Source organism: Leucopleurus acutus, assembly GCF_964270905.1.
Source record: "Leucopleurus acutus genome assembly, chromosome: 6".
Lineage (NCBI taxonomy): Eukaryota > Metazoa > Chordata > Mammalia > Artiodactyla > Delphinidae > Leucopleurus > Leucopleurus acutus.
Window position 1 is genome coordinate 108,113,477 of NC_139149.1, and position 19,404 is coordinate 108,132,880.

The 19,404-nt window shown below is 36.6% G+C and overlaps 1 protein-coding gene across 3 annotated transcripts in view; it reads right to left on the bottom strand.

Moving 5' to 3' along the window:
• SPHKAP (SPHK1 interactor, AKAP domain containing) overlaps positions 1-19,404 on the bottom strand; it is a gene marked incomplete at both ends in the record, with an annotated part of 129,347 nt that overhangs the window by 92,637 nt on the left and 17,306 nt on the right. For 2 of the 3 annotated variants that reach the window (XM_082841138.1, XM_082841137.1), the window contains one exon: positions 3,293-3,398. In XM_082841138.1, coding sequence (XP_082697264.1) covers positions 3,293-3,398 — 106 coding nt within the window. Of the gene's footprint in view, positions 1-3,292; positions 3,399-16,566; positions 16,644-19,404 lie in introns of those variants that run through there. The other variant, XM_082841136.1, reaches the window with a different exon arrangement.

Sequence of the window (19,404 nt, forward strand, 5' to 3'; positions counted from 1 at the left end):
GTGTCCAGTGACCATTTTTCCCTAACAAGAAAATTGCACCTGGGTAGGATTCCCAAAAACCTTAGAGATTCACTGTGAAGCACACGGCACATGAAATACATTCGGTCAATTTGCAATTTTTCAGAGGCTGATTATTCAACTAATGCATTATCTTCTGGAGCCTTGTTTCATTTCTTCCACTGATTAATTTAACAATATATCAGTTCTGATAAGAAGGTTTGATGGGGAAGAAGATGAAGCTATTACATGAAATGAGTTTGGGGAATTACCAATAGACTTCAATTATCCATGTTACTCTTATAGAAGGTTGACTGACTGTGAAGAGTGGTGATTCAGCTGGACAGCCTTGCTATTTCTAAGACAGAGCTGCCCTTATTCTTTTTGTCACTTTTGTATAGTGCATTTGTGAACATATAGATCCTCACTTCCCCAATCCCATTATCTGTGATTAATGCAATTAAAAATATAATCATGATCACTTAAATCAGCTTGCAGTAATATATAATAATAAAATAAAGGAATTAAGTCTCAATATTCATGCCTTTCACTGAGGGCCCATGTTCCTGATACAAAGAAGTGAAGAAACACAGGTGAGCTACTTTTTTGAAGGCAAGGAAAACAGCTATAGCCCACATGGTGTATAACACGTGGCATATATGGCTACTAAATTGTCTTAAAATGCAATTAGTATGTAAGCTTAAGAGAATATTTAAAATGAAAGGAATGTGCTATGAATATTAGAAAAATATTGCCAGTACTCAAAAGTATTGACTTCTCCTGCATTAATTTGTAACAGTCCTTCCTAAATTTAGTTGGATAATGTCTTTACTCATTCAAATCTTAATCATACCTCAAAGTCCAAATTAAGATGCACTTGTCTATCTTGAGATATGCCTGTGTAGTTACCTCACATAATTATTTAACTTATTAATTACTGTTTGACTTTTCACATGAGAAACCAGTATTATCTCCCACACTAGACTGTAAATTCTTCCAGACCAGGGGCCATTTGTGATCTATCCTTGTATCTTTCCTCAGGATGTAACAAAGTTTTAAAAGTATTTGGGTTGGACTGTATGGAATTACCCATATTTGGTTTTTTTTTTCTTTGTGGTACACGGGCCTCTCACTTTTGTGGCCTCTCCCGTTGCGGAGCACAAGCTCCGGACGCACAGGCTCAGCGGCCATGGCTCACGGGTCCAGCCGCTCCGCGGCATGTGGGATCCTCCCGGACCGGGGCACGAACCCGTGTCCCCTGCATCGGCAGGTGGACTCTCAACCACTGTGCCACCAGGGAAGCCCCTATTTGATCATTTTTGATCCATAAAAAAGTCAGTTTCATATGGTTCAACCTAATACTAGTTGTTCTAGAAATAATTGTGGAATGAGTAGAATTATATTTAAAACTTTAAATTCATATATATATATGTATATATGTATATATATATGAAATCATTTAGAATAGGTGACTGAATTTTTATTTTACTTTTTCTAGTAGCTGCCCAGTCCCAAACAGTTCTATTAGTTCATTAACTTCCAGACAAGATTTTAAAAAAATGAATATGACTACCTATTTTCTAGGGAAATAAGCATAATTGAGATAACAGATAATAAAGTACTAACTCTCTCAGCACAGTAATGCCAATATTGAATTTTTTTTCTGGCACTGCTTACTTGTTGATAAAATCATTCTTTAGAATACTATTAGTTGTAGGTAATCATTATTTTGAGTGCTTACAATATGCCAGGCACTGTTCTAAACATTTCACGTCTATAAACTCATTGACTCTGCACCTCAACTCTGTGAAGTGGGTAATATTATCTTTTTTCAGATGAGCAAATTGAGTCATGAAGAGGTAATTTGCTTGAAATCACACAACTAGTAATTATAGAACTGGGTGTCAAATTCAGGCAGTCTGGCTTCAATCTTTCTTTTAAATGCCGCTGGAATTCTAATCAATAGAAATAGAGTTATTTAAAAATTAGAATAAATTAAAAATCATTTAGCCTTATGAAAGACATAGCATCCAGTGAAGACTTTATAGAGTTACAGAGTTGAATAGACCATACCTAGGGCTTGAAAACCTGCTGCTTTAGTTCTTTCATAAGTAATTCAAAGTCATTTTGAATTGTAGTGCCTCAGTTTTCTACATTAAAAACTGAAATTCATAGTACAGAATCCTCTATAAGAATTTTATGAGGATCATATAACACATGATAATAAGAATCCTTAATTAATCAGGCAGGTATATTTTTATATTTGGTTATGAATATATGCATAAAAATATTTTGTAAAATTATGTTTAATGCCACTTTTTTTATAATCAATATATGTTTTCTAATGAAGATATTTGTTTTCTTTGGTACTTAAAAACTATACAAAATCACACAAGCAGAGAATACATAAGGCTGCTTAACTGGGTACAGTAATCAATAAATTGAAATATATATACATATATAATGCACATTATGTATACGTAATTATATATACTTATACAATATGATTAGTAAAAGAATTTATCTTAATTTATAGCTATAAGTACTTTTTATAATTGAACTTTGTTTTAACAATAAATGAACTAATCCAGTGTGATTTCCTCTAAGTTTTCATGAAAAGGAACACACTTTTCTCTGGAATTCAGCATCAAATAGTGATAAAAGCATTAGATGAGGAAGTGGGCATTTGGCTTTAAATCTCTGGGCCTGAAGTTGGATTGGCTGGAAAAATCGGACAATTAAATTAGATGATTTTATGTTGTTCAAATGACAACTTTCTGCAAGTGTCTTAAAGCAAGACTTGTTTATCAGTTCTAAAATCTATACTCCAGGAAATGCAATTCTGTTCCTAATAAAATAATCAGGCATACCCTTCCCTTTAAGAAAACAGCAAAAAGAGAGGAGCCATGAATTTTTCTTAGATATAGACTTAGGAGCTTAATATAATAAGTTGGGCCATTCAAAACCTGTGAAGATTTTTCTACAAGGGGATCCAAGAAGCCGTCAATCATGGCTATGTTTGGAAAGAGTTACTAGAAAAAGTTGGAGGTGTGGTGAAGCACTGGAGGCTTAGAATTTTTAAATCAGACGTTTCTGAAATGCTTGAGTTTTCTGATCATTTCCATGAATTAGATTTTTGAATGTCATCAGGGGGTTGTCCTGGGGAGCAAATTGTGGGTGATTTTGTGGTGTGTTTTTGTTGCTGTTCCTGCTTTAGAAGAAGTGCTTGAAAAGTCAAACTAAAGTAGTGTTCAAGTTCAATCGGTGAGAGGAGAGTGGTGTTAGGCAGTGTTACCTTCTTACACGCAGTGATGGAGCTACCCAAGCTACTTCCCGAGCTGCCGCTGGCGCTGCCCTGCTGCAGTTCCGGAACCTCATACATCAGGGGTGACTCCAACTCGCTGTTTGTGCCCCAAAACACAAAAGAGAACACATTCTGGTGAATCATCTCCATATTCAGAAAGAAAGAAGCATGATGTGGTTTTATGGAAAATCATCTTTTCAGATTGTGCTGAACACTGCAAACCCTCCTGCTGACATTGATGTTTGCCTCTTTGTTGGTTTCACTTTTGTAATTGGTGGAAGCACTATGACCTATTCCGTTGTGAATATAAAATTGCGACCCATCACCTTCCAGTGTAGGTGGATGGACACAGTGCATCTGCATGACTTCTAACAGGGTTGACATCTTTTCTTAAGCAAGCAGTTTTAAAACCCAAGTAATATCCTTTCAATTTTCACATTAATTCTGCTCGGCCAAAATGGACACATAAAAATTACTTATTTTGGGCGTCCCTGGTGGCGCAGCGGTTGAGAGTCCGCCTGCCGTTGCAGGGGACACGGGTTCATGCCCCGGTCCAGGAAGATCCCACATGCCGTGGAGCGGCTGGGCCCATGAGCCATGGCCGCTGAGCCTGTGCGTCCGGAGCCTGTGCTCCGCAACGGGAGAGGCCACAACAGTGAGAGGCCCGCGCACCGCAAAAAAAACCAAAACCAAAACAAACAAACAAAACAAAACAAAAAACAAACCCAACTCATTTTATTTTTTAAAATGAGGGAAAAACATAATTTTAACTGGGAGGCAGGGTGGTACTATGAAACGAACATGAGCTTTAGAAAACACAGGTCATCTCTTTATAATCTCTGTGGCTGGGGATGGTATCTTAACTTCTCTGTCTCCATTATTCTAGACTTATATCCTTTTCCCCTATTTCTGTCAAATCTTGGTGGGCTTGACTATATACGGGGCTGTATAAATATTTTAAAAGATTTGAAATTATTTCTGCAGCCTCAAGATGTGATATAAATTGAAATTATTTTTAGAAAATATTTTTAGAATATTTAGAAATATTAAGATTCAGAGGGTTGTTTTGTATTTAAATTAGGCTAAATATTTTTCTTCTGAAAATATGCAAATTTGGGTTTTTAAAAAAATGTACTGTTATCTCAAGTCTACACATTTTATTTTCATGGTTGTTTGCCACATAGAATATATACAATTCATTGAAATACATTTTTTGGAATACTGTCTAATGATTCTTTATGCAATTATCAACCCAAAATATAGAATTTTTTCTTAAGAGAAGCACAATAGAAAATCAGTTAAATAAACAATGTATTTCTGAATAACACATAACCCTCATGCTTTAAGTTCTGAATTAGTCAACTTTCACTGCATTGCAATTAACCATAAGTCAAATATTGCATGTATGTAGTCTGTTTGTATTTCTATTATTAATTATAAGAATAACATTTTTACATGACTGCTGATGGTGCTGTGTAACAGATCAGATATTTGGGTAAAAATTTCAAAGAATAATTCAAGTAAGATCTGCTTTATTTTAAACTTTATGTATTATTTTCTGAGAAATTGCCACCTTGAGGAATAGAATGAGTATAATTTAAATGAAAAGATAGCACCCATGTTATTTTTGTTGAACTGGTGAAAGGTTGCAAAAGGAAGGAAGGAAGGAAAGGAAGGAAGGTGAGGGGAGGGAGGGAGGGGGAAAGGATGCAAAAGCTAACTGGCTCCCGATACCGGCTATAACTTCTTAGCCAGGATACTGCCTAGCTTTTCAGGGTCTGTCTCTTCTTTTATAGATGACATGTTTGGAGTAAAGTCTGTGGTCCCTGCTAGCTATGGACATCACTTTCAAAATATCATAGAGAGTCTGAGTTTTCAGCCATATTTTTACAGGCTTCCCACACGTGAGGTTATAGCTTTTTACGCTATTAAGTGTGATTCTCCCTCAAACGCAACTGCAGATGTCCCTCTGAATGCTTTCTTGGCCACAGGAAAGTTTGGCTTTTACACAAACACCAAACAGGTGAGGTTCCAAATCATTTTCACGTGGAAGACAGGACCACAGACCAAGCTAACTTTGGGCTGTAATAACTTGGCCCACAAGTCAGAGAAATTGTATGTTATTTCTTCTAGGAGCCAAAGCTCCATGTGCAGGAGTTCAGGCTGAAGAATCTACAAAGCTACATGTCCTGTTTGCTACTGTGTCCCTTAGGCAACTCTGGTGAGCTGGTGGATCACCTCCATCCAGGCCACCAAAGGACTTAGGTTCACTGTTAGGACACCTCCCATGTCTCTTTGCAGGGTTATCGGTCCTGAGAGTGGGAAGTAGGCAGACTGAGAAGTAAGGTGGAGACAAGCCTGATATAAAACAGAGTAGAAACAGAGCTTCAACAATCTGTGATCGTTCTAAAGGGGAATCACATCTAACTTAGGGAGAGTAGCTCCAAAATCAGGGAGTAATGGGAACATCGGGAAAAGTGAAAGATCACCCATGGAAGTTCCTTGTTTTCCCATGAAGCACAATGTATATGACTGCAAGTAGCCACGGGTGCTATAGTAATTACTATGTACATAAAAGTTTAACTGCTGAGCTAGTCTAATGGGAAGAAGAAATGACAAGTCTACCCACATGTATCCTGCAAGCCCTTCTGCCTTTAAGATGATTGTGAGATCCTGGTCTGAGATGAAGGTGAAGAAGGGAATTTGAAACTGTTGCTTGCCTGTAGGGTTCACTCCATTTGTTCTAAGGCTAAGCATGTATAGCATTAAAAAAAAATATATATATATATATTTGTTTATTGTTATAAGAATTAAATGAGGCAATAGAGTCACATAGTGGGACTAAAATCTGTGCATTACTTCACAATAACTGTGAGGCAACTCCTTGCACCAAAGCCAATGCATCTTTCACTCTCCTGAAACACATTATGAATCAATTTATTGATACCTATATCCAAAATATATCTAGAGAGGCATATCTTTTAAATCATGTGACATGGATGTAAATTTCCAGTAGGTGGCTACAACACAGCCCAATCTGTTCCCATGTCTTTGGAATGGAAATGGAATTTTTAGAGTATTTGCAAAAATGTTGTCTCTAGAGAAGCAGAACATTTGCTGCTACAGGATGAGACAGAGATGGCAAGAACATGAAACTCATGCATTTATTAAAATGAGTTCAAACTGACATTAAAAGAACTGCTATCAAGATACAGTACAGCCTTATAACTTGCTCCTAATGGGTATGGCTGCAAATACTTTCCTGGGACATTTTCATTTGATTTTGACAAGTGTTGACAGTATTTATTAAACACATCCTTTCAGACTGGTTTCATGCTGAAACTGCTAAATACATTTCAGTGAGGAGGGAGACGAAGGTAGGAAAGAAGGAACAAAAGCAGAATTTAAAGTAGTGACTTTAAAAATATTATAGGAAGAGAAGCAGACTCCTTTGTAGAGCAATGTTATATATGAATTGCCCGAGTCCTGAGCTGTCACCACACTGCAATCATTAATGATTCATGCAGTGTGAATAAGTAGGTCACATCAGAAAATAGCTTAAGGAATATTCAGTTATTTCACCAGAGTGAAGTGTCCAGTTACTGGAAACTGAGTTGTTTATATGCTGCTACTCAAAGTTTGGTCTATGAACCAGCAGCATTGATATCTCTTGGAAGCTTGTTAGATACCCAGGAGCTCAGGTCCTGCCCTAGAACTTCTGAATAAGATCTGTATTTTGACATTAAACTCAGGTGATTCGTATTCTCATTAAAGCTTGAGAAACATTTATCTAATGTATTAAGTTAAATATACATTCTTTTTTGCCCTTGAGCCGTTGCATATGATGTTACTTCTTTTAGAAACACTCTTCTTAGTCCCCTTTCTTCTTCCTGGATAATTCCTTCTCTATCCTTTGGGTCTCAGTCTATAAATCACTTCTTGTACTTTCTCCCTTCCCTCTTTCTGCCAAAGAGGCCACTACTCCTCTCCAACCTCCATTGTCCAATGCACAAACACAAACATACACTCTCACCTCTTCCCACCCTCTTCCCAACACTCAACCCAACCCAAGAAATGAGATCGACACTCTTCTTGTGTGTTCCAACAGCACCCTGAACCTTATCCTGTTTTAGCCTTTGTCAAAATGATATATAATTATGTAATGTTTGTCTGTATCCCCCTTTAGGCTGTAAATACTGAAAGATTAGGGACCCCTTACAACCTAGGACGTTGCAAATGTCTTGCATTTCTAACAAGTGTCTGGTGCAGTGATGGGTGCTCAATTAGTATTTATTAATGTTGTTTTTTCTTATCTTTCTGAGCATCCTGTTTGACCTCAAAAGATTATGCACAAAAGAGTGTTTGAATTCAATGCTTAATTTTCTGCAGTGGTGACATATGGTGAGATAAGCCACATCTGAGAAGATAACCTAAAGTATTTCCCAGGATAATTCTAACGAAAAGGGGTCCTGCTGCTATTGTTGCGAGAGTCTAATAAACATAGTGAAAGTTAGACAATTTTAAGATTCTAAAAGGTAAGATTTCTTATCTTCTTCCCCAGTTAAAGAATGCTTTCAGTGAAATATAGTAATTGGTTTGACTGTCTCAGTTCTGTTAAGGATATCCACTCTTGAGCTTTAATACTAAATCCTCTAATTGCGACACTCGGAAAAAAAATAAAAGTTCGCATCTATCAGAAGGAATTTTGAGCAAAGAATCAAGTTGCTCTTGTTAAAGCCAGTTTAACAATGTGTCACAACCTAGAATTTAGAGGATTTTAAAATACACATTTGTGTGGTTCAAAATGAAAATTTGCTAAAGTGAATGTCCTTCTTTTACCCTCAGCTAAAGGGATTAACTTGTTAGATGAAGCTCAGGGGTTTAGGTTAGTCTTTCAAAAACTGATTTGTTTTTGGAAACATAAAAGAACTCTGAAAACCCACAAGAATCTTGAGAAAGAAGAACAAAGCTGGAGGCATCACACTCCCTGATTTCAAACTATATTACAAACCTACAAAATCGTGTGATACTGGCATAAAAACAGACGCATAGATCATTGGAATAGAATAGAGTCAGAAATAAATGCACACATATAGGGTCAATTAATTTATGACAAAGGAGCCAAGAATATACAATGGGGAAAAGACAGTCTCTTCAGTAAATGGTGTTGGGAAAATTGAGCAGCCACATGCCAAAGAATGAAACTGGACCACAACCTTCCACCATACACAAAAATTAACTCAAAATAGATTAAAGGCTTGAACGTAAGACCTGAAACCATAAAACTCCTAGAAGAAAATATAGGCAGTAAGCTCACAGATAATTTTAAAAATTTGACACCGAAAACAAAAGCAAAAAAAGCAAAAACAAACAAATGAGACTGCGTCAAACTAAAATGATTCTGCACAGCAAAGGAAACCATCAACAGAATGGAAAGACAAACTACTGAATGCGAGAAAATATTTTCAAATCATGTATCTGATAAGGGGCTAATATCCTAAGTATGCAAAGAACCCATACAACTCAATAGTAAGAAACTGAACAACCCAATTAAAAAGTGGGCAGAAGATCTGAATACTGATGGCCAATGAAAAGACAGTACATGAAAAGATACGCTACATCATTAATCATCAGGGAAATGCAAATCAAAACAATGATGAGCTATAACCACATGCCTGTTAGAATGACTATTAGTAAACAGACAAGATAACAAGTGTTGGAGAGGATGTGGAGAAAAGGGAACACTTGTGCACTGTTGGTGGGAATGTAAATTAGTGCAGTCACTATGGAAAACAGTTTGTTGGCTCCTCAAAAATTAAAAATACAACTATCATACAATCCAGCAATTCCACTTCTGGGTATTTCTCCAAAGAAACCAAAACCACTCGTTTGAAAAGATATGTGCACCCCATGTTCATTGCAGCATTATTTACAATAGCTAAGATATAGAAACATCCTAAATGTCCATCAATGGATGGGTGGATACACACACTCACACACACACACACACACTGGAATATTATTCAGCCATAGAAATGAATGAAATCTTGCCATTTGCAACAACATGGCTGGACCTTGAGGGCATTGTGCTAAGTGAAATAAGTGAGACAAAGAAAGACACATACTGTACAATCTCTCTTATATGTGGAATCTAAAAACATATACATATGTGCGTGTATATCTATATATCTATATCTATATTTATATCTTTATAAAACAAGAGGGAGAGGTAGGTGGGAGAAATAGGTGAACTGTTTTTGTTTTGTTTTTTAAATTTTAAATAAATTTAATTAAAAAATGATTTGTATTAAAAATCACATGATATGTTAGTTTCTTTTACCTTCATCTTCTGACCAATCTATTGACAAACACTCCCTCCTTGACCAAACTCTAGTCAAGTTCCTCTGAACCATCTTTTCAACTAGATTTTGACCTTAGTCTGCCGAGCCCAGTTTTAGCAAAGAATCCTGCTAAGTCAGTTTAGTAAAATTCTCCACCCTTGATATCTACTTAAGTTCCTCATCCTTCACCCTTAATATCTAAGTCCTTGGTCAGATGCTAGCAAGAATCCTGTCAGGCCATTTTAGCAAGGATCCCCCTCCCCTTGATATCTCCTCTTAGTAATTTTCTATCCACTGAACCCCCACCCTGCCCAATGGTTATAAATCCCCAATTGTCCCCATTGTATTTGGAGCTGAGCTCAGTTCTATAAAGAGTTATCTCTCTCGCTTACTGCAGTAGCTCAAATAAAATGTCTTGCATTTCTAACAAGTGTCTGGTGCAAGGCTTTTCTTCTACACCGTGTAACCTTCTGTTCCATCTCTGGTAAGAAATTCACATGTTTTTCCTTCTGTACTCATGTTTTTCTTTTCTGGGTTGGAGACATCAGAGCATGGCTTTCTCATCATGTCATCCATGAGAATTAAATATGTCACCAGCTTATCAGTGACTAGCAGACCTATAAACTCCTCATTAATTTTGTAGGATTTTACTAAAAGTATTACAAGAAAGGACTATTCAACCCTGAAAATATTTAAAAACCACCATTATGCCCTGTTTTAATTTTTAAAGGTGACCAAAGAACTGTAGAATGGTGAATTCCAGACTTTTTTGATCTCCTGGACCAGTAAAATAACAATAACAACAATAATATTATAAAGCAACCAAGCTTTTATTTTCCCAAATAAGGACCTTTAAAGAAAATCCTTTACTACCTCTCTCTCACATTCATTCTTCAAAGAAGGGACATTTAAACAATGTAACGATACTATGATACATTAAGAATGAAGAATATTTCTTTTTAAGAAAAGATGGTTGACAAACTTCACTCTAATTTTTTTGTCCTCAGATCAGTGAAAATGTGGCAGACCTGAGTTTGTGTACTTTTTGTGAGGTACTATTAAAAAATGACAATAAAAAGAGTATAAACAGATCATTTATTATTAATCATAAAACAAGGGGCTCAACTGAACAATATTCTGTGGGTCAGAATACTGTGCTTTGCAAATTCATATATTATCTCTGAGTAAATAGGTGACAATAAATAATGGCCTCAAGAATTTTTTTTTTTTTTTTTTTTTTGCGGTACCGCGGGCCTCTCACTGTTGTGGCCTCTCCCGTTGCAGAGCACAGGCTCCGGACGTGCAGGCTCAGCGGCCATGGCTCATGGGCCCCGACGCTCCACGGCATGTGGACCGGGGCACGAACCCGTGTCCCCTGCATCGGCAGGCGGACTCTCAACCACTGCGCCACCAGGGAGACCCTGGCCTCAAGAATTTAATCACTACCTTAGGAGCTTATTTTTGTACCTTAAAAGGTGGTTTCACAATCTCAGCCTTCACCAAGACGCCCAAGAAATAATTTTGAAATATAACTCCTTGTTCAGAAAAGAGGATCAAGCCAAGTGAAAGAGCAAGATAGCTTAGCTTTTTCCCCCCTTCTGTTAATGAGGGCTAGGGGGAGACTTTTGAAAACATATGCCCTACAAATGGTGTGTGCAAAAATATTATTTTAATGTCAGACAAAAAGTGTTGCTAAGTTAGTGTTGCATGAACATGCATTTATACATGAAGACCATTAGATGCTTACTATGTATATATTTATCCCAAAGTGCTTTATTTCTAAAAAAATGATTTAGGTGATATTTGTTTGGAGGGTCAAAACACATCATATATGTCACTGCATTTAGATTTTAGTTCAGATACTTAATAATATATGCTACAGTAACCACCTCCACTCCCAGCTAATTTCTGTTCTTCCACCAAACCACCTGGGCAAGTGCCTCGTTCTGTTATGCAATCTTCTCTGTATTACTTCTGAACATATTACCATCATTTAATGCATAGCAGGTTAGCATCTATGGAGTGTTTTACACAGTCTTTTAATTATATCTGTTTTATAGATGGGAAATCAAGGATTAGAGGTTAATGTAATCCAAGTTTATTTCACTGGTAAATAAGTGATCTGAGACTTGTCCTTCTTCTCTTATCTCTACACCATGCTTTTTCCATTGTAACTTCTAATTTTCCTTCTAATCCTTTGCTTCTATGACCATGACCTCTAAATGAGTCCCGAAGTAGCCAAATCCTAGTGCTTTGGTATTCGAGAAACATAGGTTCAAGTTTCTATTTTTACCACTTGTTAGCTGGATGAAATTAGACATGTGACTTAAACCTCTCTGAGCATTCGTTTCCTCATCTGTAAGATGCAGATTATAATACAAGCTGTATCATGGAACTGTTCTGGTAGTTAAATGGGGTTATTCTTGTAAAGCAGTAGCATAGTGTTGGCATAGGGAAAGCACTCAATATTAAATTGGGAAATGATACCGTGTTAAGCCCTGTACATTTACTTACTCTTAAGAGTCTCCTTATTAGATTTTAAGTACATTTTGATGGTAAATTAAACATAATACATGCAGGCCTTTTGAATAAATGCATAAATACTTGTTATAGTGACATTTTTCTGTTCTCAGTTCTGAGTTTCTAAAATATATATATACTTATGCTGACTCTTGACTATTACCATGAGGTTATAAAATAAAGAATGATGAAACTTTTTTAAATCCAAGAGAACATAAAATTCATTCAATTAGTCTAAAGCTGTACAAATATATGGCCTGTTCAGACACACAGTCTTATGTTTGTCAACATGGGGAAATATTCAGATCATTGAAGCAAAGCCCCAAAGCTTACAGAGGACTAGTCTGACTTAAGTGAAAATTTGAATTGAAAGTGTTTCTTGAGGAAAGAAGTTGTATTGCTTAAATGCTACTTTAATTGAAAAAATTTAATAAGACTAATAAATACATAAGAATGATTTTTCTAAAGCGTTTAATATATTTTTTCCTCTGTGTTTCTGTTTGCCCCCTTCATTTGCTTGGCAAACCCTTTCTTCTGAGATGCTGGGAGTTAGGCTTCTGTGAAGCCTCTGCTTCAGGTATCATCAAAAATCACATTGAGGAACTGATATAAGAAATTAGGAGAGGGAGGAAAAGGGATGTATCCTGGCTTGAGCCATGCATGTTCGTCATTTACATTCAAAGTCGGTTGTATGAAAGTGGGTTAATGAAGAAAAAAGGAGTGAAAGAAGAAAGATAAGAAATGTAGCTGTGTGTGAAAAATATGGGCCTGTGTCATTCTGATGTGTCTAATGATTGTTGTACAGTATAGATTTTAAGAAGTCTTTGTTGATAAATAAGTGAGTGAATGAGTTTTGTTCGTCTCCTAAGTTAGGAAAACTTGCATACTATTCTGCCAATCAAGATAATATGTCATATTTTACATGTTGCTTCTGAGGGTATAAGTGTACGTGGCTTTTTTGAAAAACAATCTGGACATACGTTTCACAACTCTTATTCATACATGTTACTCAGTACCGCCCCTTACAAGAATCTATTCTAAAGAACAGACACTGAGATAAAGACTCACGTACCGGATGTTCAACTCAATATCATGAGTAGAGAAAAACTGAAAATAATACATTCACTAATAGGTACATTGGTGGAATTAGTATGCAGATATTAAGATGATGCCTCATAAATACAAAATGACTTGGGAAAATGCTCCCCTGTTGAATGAATACAGTTGAACACAAAATGTTATACAATATGACTCCTGACGTAGGTGGCATCCTTTTAAAATGTAAGATTAATCCGGTCATTTCTATGCTTAAAACCTTGCCATAGGTTTGCATTTCACTTCGAGTACAATTGTAAGTCGTTGCCATGGACTACAAGGCTCTACATGCTTGAAATCCCATGACCTCTGAGACCTTGTGCCCTTCACACTCTTCCTGCCTCTCTCCACTCTGGCTACGCTGGCCTTCTTGCTAGTCCTAGAACAGGACAGGCACACTGCTGCCCCTCTGCTCTTTGTCTGCAAAATCCCTTCGTATTACCTCCTTCAGGTCTTTCCCAAATGCCCCTTCTCACTGCGGCTTTTACTGATCATCCTGTTGTCAGCCAGGCCCCCCATCCCTGGCGTTTCCATCTCTCCTACCTGCCTTATTTTTCTCATTATCAGCATCATCTTCTAACATTCTATAGGATGTATTTATTTACTATGTTTATTATTTATTGTGGGTCTCTCCTCCCTGCGCTCCCCTGCAGGTTTATTACCTGCTGGGTATAAACTCCAAAAACGTGGGGATCTTTTTCGGTTTTTCATGAGGCATTCTCAGGCCAAACATAATACCTGGCATATAGTAGGAGCTCAGTAAATGTTTGTTAAATCAATGAGCTAATTAAAACAAATGTATACATAGTTTCATATGCATAGAAACATATGAAAATGTTAACAGAACTTATCTTTGGGTAAAGGGATTACTTGTGACATTTTCTTTCTTGTTCTTTTCTACATTTTCTAAATTCTTTACATTCTTCACACGTGTGTGTGTGTGTGTGTGTGTGTGTGTGTGTGTGTGTGACTCAAAAGAATTCTTTATTTTAAAATGTGTGATCTCTGTAAACTCTGAAAATCTAGCGCTTATGAAAAAAATTGGAAATGCAAAATCTATTATACTTACAGTCATAAGGAATTTCCCCGATTATTAAATAATTTTTTTCCTTCAAAGTCAAATGAAATTTGCCATCTTAACATATAGGTTACCATTTTAGTGATGAGTTCTCATGGGTTCCACCAAAGCTACTACAGTGAAAATGGATTAATTTGACTGTTAGAAGTAATAAAACAACAAAACAAGCAAATGCTGCCTTTAACCAAAGGTAACCTCCATGGCAAAGCTTTTATGCTGAAGAGTCCTTTGTCATGGTCTGCTGTATATGAGCCTACATCTGGTTTTCCTTATATCTCTGGGGGATAAGGCTGTTGAACGGCTTCATAGTTGGCTGTATAAGTAACTGGCCAAATGAAATTAAACTTCGACAGTCCTATGGAGCAAGTGCTGGATAATGAGATTTCACTTAGATCAGGAGCAGAAGATCCTGGAAGCTGCTGGATGGCATTACCTGCACAGTTTAAAATAGCATCATCACGCCAAAATACCGATCACCTCAAAAGGAGTAGCTCCTGCTCTCCTAATGGGTAAGGACAGCCAATGCTAATGGCTTCATCTTTCTGAAACTATCTTAATAGTTTAAAGAATTTTTATTGAGGTCTTTTTTGGGTATATTAGATTATCTTTTAAAATATCCAAAGCCTGTAGGAAGCATCTCATGTGTTAGAATGAGGTTGAATAATATTCCTTTCAAAGGGGCAGAGGGGATAACATTTCCCGGATCATTCCTGCTCTCGGACATGTGGTAAGCACATTAGGATTTATACATCTAAGTCACTATGGAACCCTACAAAATACTTAGCACCATGTCTGCCAATTAGTCAGCACTCAATAATATGACAGGATCAATAAACGCACCCCCAAAATTTTGGTGATTTATCCCCAATTGTCAGATAAAGGTGAACATGATCTTTTAATTCTATCTCTATGCTTTTGTCTGTGAGAGTCTATAGTCCTGAAATACAAATGTTAGTAAAACTAACATTTAGCTAGAAATAATGGATATAAACCATAAGTGGAACTGTCATATTTTTATCAAGAAAAAATTCATGTAAATTATAATTGCAACATCTGAAACCAAGAGAATGAAGAAACATATAAGAACATCTACACACTAAACAATATGCCATATGAGAAGATTTGTGATTAATATAAATATATATGTCAAAATTAAAAAAAATATCCTTATGACATGTGATGTAGTGAAAATACTACTATGTGCTGGAAGTTGGAAGACTTGAATTTGGGTCTCAGCTGTCACTTTACTAGCTTTATCTTGGGAAAGTTACTTAATCTCGCTGAGCCTCAGTTTTCTCACCTGTTAAATGGGACTAATATTATTTACTTTACTGTACAAGGTTTGCTATTAATGAAAGGAGAAAATCTCAGTCAATATTAATAGGTACACTTGTCTGAGCACCCATTCTATCCCAGTTGTTGTGACAGGACCTTTACATTTGTCACTTCATATCTTCAGAGTAGGGGAAGTGTTATTACCCTATTGTATTCATAAGAAGACTGAGACAAAGAGGTTCGGAGTTTGCTCAGAGTTACACAGTTAAGTGGCATAATTTGGGATCCAAGCCTAGATGAACCTGACCCCAGTCTGTGCTCTTTCCCCGAGGCCTGATGTCTTCACATGGTGCCACTTGCTTTGGTCACATGCTAACTTTCTTAAGAACTGTGTTTTTTCAGGGTGCTCTCATTTCATGGGGACCCTGGGGTCCAGAGAAGAGCAATGCGGACAAGGGTGAGGGTTTGCAGGAGGAGATGTGCTGCTGCACCAGACTGGATGGACGGTCCTCTTGAGGGAAGAGGGGGACTTGAATCATAGAGAACATCACCAAACACACTACCAGGCCTAGACCTCCCTGAAAATGAAATAGAAAAACATCCCCCTTTTGTGAGTGGAGGGATGAGGAAAACTGTCCAACTGAAAATATCCACCACCTGTCTAATCTTCATGATGGAATCCCTACTAATGACTTGGAGTCAGTCATTTAAACTAGAAGAGCGTAGCAGGAACCCAAGGGGATGGGGCACAGAAAGGGTGAAATTTGATGTTAAAAAAGAGGTCAGGTGCACAGCACAATTTGCAGTTTGGCACCATGAACCAGGAAGCCTGCAAAGTACTGGTCAAAATCTGAGGGCTGGGAGCCCAGGGGGTAGATGGAATGCTGGCATGAAAGAAGAGGCCCCGGTCATGACTTGGCTGTATGTCCTCCTGGACACCACCCCCCACAACCAACCTGGATTCCTGGAAGTGTCTCCTGGCAGACAAGGCAGCAGAGAGGTAGGTGGGTGAGTTTAGTTCAACTACCCACATGGCTGATGGAGAGGACCACACCCACAATAAAGGAGTTACAAACAGGAGCAGATTTGGAGAGGAAGCAGGAGAGGAGAAGGGTGGGGGGGAAAAAAGAAGCCAGTTGTAGTATCATTGAAGGGGAAAGACACAGCAGAGCAAGCTGTCTTTAAAAAGAACAAAAATAGCTAGACGATGAAGTTGTAATAATTTTTAGAAACTCAGAAAAGGGTTCAAAGATTGCATGCATATTTTCAGGTAGTGTCTGTCCTGGGTAATACCCTGGATGTGTGTCTGAGATTGGGCTCCACATCTTGGATGAATCAAAAGGTAAATTAATCTTGTAGATAAGACTTTCAGAGACTTCCAACCTGGTTTATGGGTATCTATAGGTGAGGAGCTCAGTTTGTGCTACTCAAACTTATTATTTTAATATTAAGAGAATAGTGGGGCAACAGATTTTTATGGACATTTGTTACAGCTTCATTGAAAGCCTTGTAATTAATTTTCTGTACAATGCTTACCTGTAGGCATGCTCTAGCTCTTTGTTTTTCAGTCAAAATGAATAGTATATTACCTCAAATCTCAAAGGCTATAAAGCCATTATAACTATGAAAAAACCAATAATATCACTATATGTTGGAGCACAAAATAAACCAGAAGGAGTTGGTGAAATTATCGTCACATCTCCATTGCTGGTAGTTACTGGTACCTAATTAGAATTCAAGGAAATTTTACTGTGTGGATGAGGATGCCAGAGAACAAAGGCAGTAAAACATCAAAGATATCACAGCAGGAGACACCTGATTTGGGAGCATGGGGTAAAAGGCGTGAATGAGTTACGCCCTCCCTCTTGGACGCCCCCATCCCGCTTTTAATGTAACCGCTTGATATATTTAAAATGCACTACAATTTTCCTTTTAGTGAGAAATACCATTACCAGTTTTTGTCTGTAAGAAAATATTTGTATTTATTCTTGCAGGATATTTTCACTGAATATAGAATTCTAAACTGGTCATTATTTTCCTTTATATATCAAAGATATTACTTCATTATCTTGGGCATCCCAGTTATGCTTTTGTGAAGTCAGCTGTCAATCTAATTGTCAATTTCATTTAAAGGCATTGTATCTTCTTTTCTGCCTGCTTTTAAGATTTTCTGTCTATCTTTGATGGCCTGTTGATATTTAGCTAATAATTTATTAAGTTATCTACTCTTCAATTCTTTAATAAATTTTAAAGCAATTTTAGTCATTTTAAGCAAGAGCAATGATGAATAATTTTAAAAATATCACTGGAGTTAAAACTGATAGGCCTTGAAAATTATCTCATGGTGTTGGGAAAGACACAGAGAAAGAAAAGTATTACCAACAGATTTCAAGGTTGAGAAACATGAGGGTGGGACAAGAGAGATCTAATAATGTTTGTGAGCAGACGAGAAGATCAAATTAGGAAAAACTGACCTATCTCCTGAAAAGCTTTTCATAAAGAATTAGAAGCAGTTGGATGGAGAAGGAAGTAGATAATTAAGTGACCCAAATGTACCTACTTACTCAGTTAAACATTTCTCGCGATAGCAACAAGCTGTAGCAAAAAAAATAACAACAATGGTAATAATTATTACCACGGATAATTATTATATAATACTATAATTAGGTAATAATAATTATATGTTCCCCTCAGAAGTTAAATAAAACCATCTTCATTTTAAAATAAAGTTGTGTCTAGCTAAAATGACTTCTGTTTTTCAAGATGGACCTGATTTCAAATCATTTGCTGAACTGTACTTCAAAACCACATACTTGGTAGAGTAGGTGTCTTGATTCTTAGTTTGAAAAACATGGTACTTATATATAGTTATGAATAGCACACAATCTCTTTCTTGGAAAGCAAGCATACTTTAGAGGTTTACTTCTACACGATATATCAAACTGCTCAGGCAGAGAAAACACAGTATGTGAATTTATTAATAATCTTATTAAATCTTATTTTTTTGTGTTATAAATTCATTATAACAATACTTTGTCATTGTGTTTGTAGATTTCTTTTTGCAGAAAAACCTTAAATAAAGTGACTCACATACAAAATTCAAGTAGCATGCATAAGGCCTCCCTACCAGATCTGAATTGCTTTCCCCACAAAAACATTTTTACCCGAATTGAAGTTGAGTAGCACAGTCCAGCATATTAGAGATGGCTCTTCACTCTAGTTCAGTTTAAAAAAAGCAACTTTAAAATGATCAGGTTTTAGAATGAGATGTAAAAATGGAGGAAATAATCAAACATCTATTTTCTCTTTTCTCACGGGTTCATTCAACTAAAATAATAGTGAATGAATTAATATAAACAGAAAAATGAAGCTCATTATATTAGGTCCCAAGCTATAATGCTTATATACATTGGGCTTTCAAGAGAAAAAAATATGTCTACATTTTCCACTTCACGAAAAATAGTATGTGAGCCAAGCGACATGTAAACCATTCTCAATGTGCAAAGAATATTAGGGAGATTTTGATAGTATACCTCTAAGCTTTTATATTTAAGAGGAAATTTTTAGTTAAAGTTTTAATTTGAGCAACAATTCAGAAATTGTAATAACAGATATTACTGGCTAAATTATATCTTTGCACAATTTATAGATAAAATTTGAAGCCAATTATACCAGCATCTCTGTTTGAAGGTTAGCAGTGAATACTCTTCTCACTCATTCAGCGGTAGCTATTTCTGAGATAAAACTTGATAAGAGTAAAATTTTTTGCTTTCTAAAAGTAGATGATGAGAATA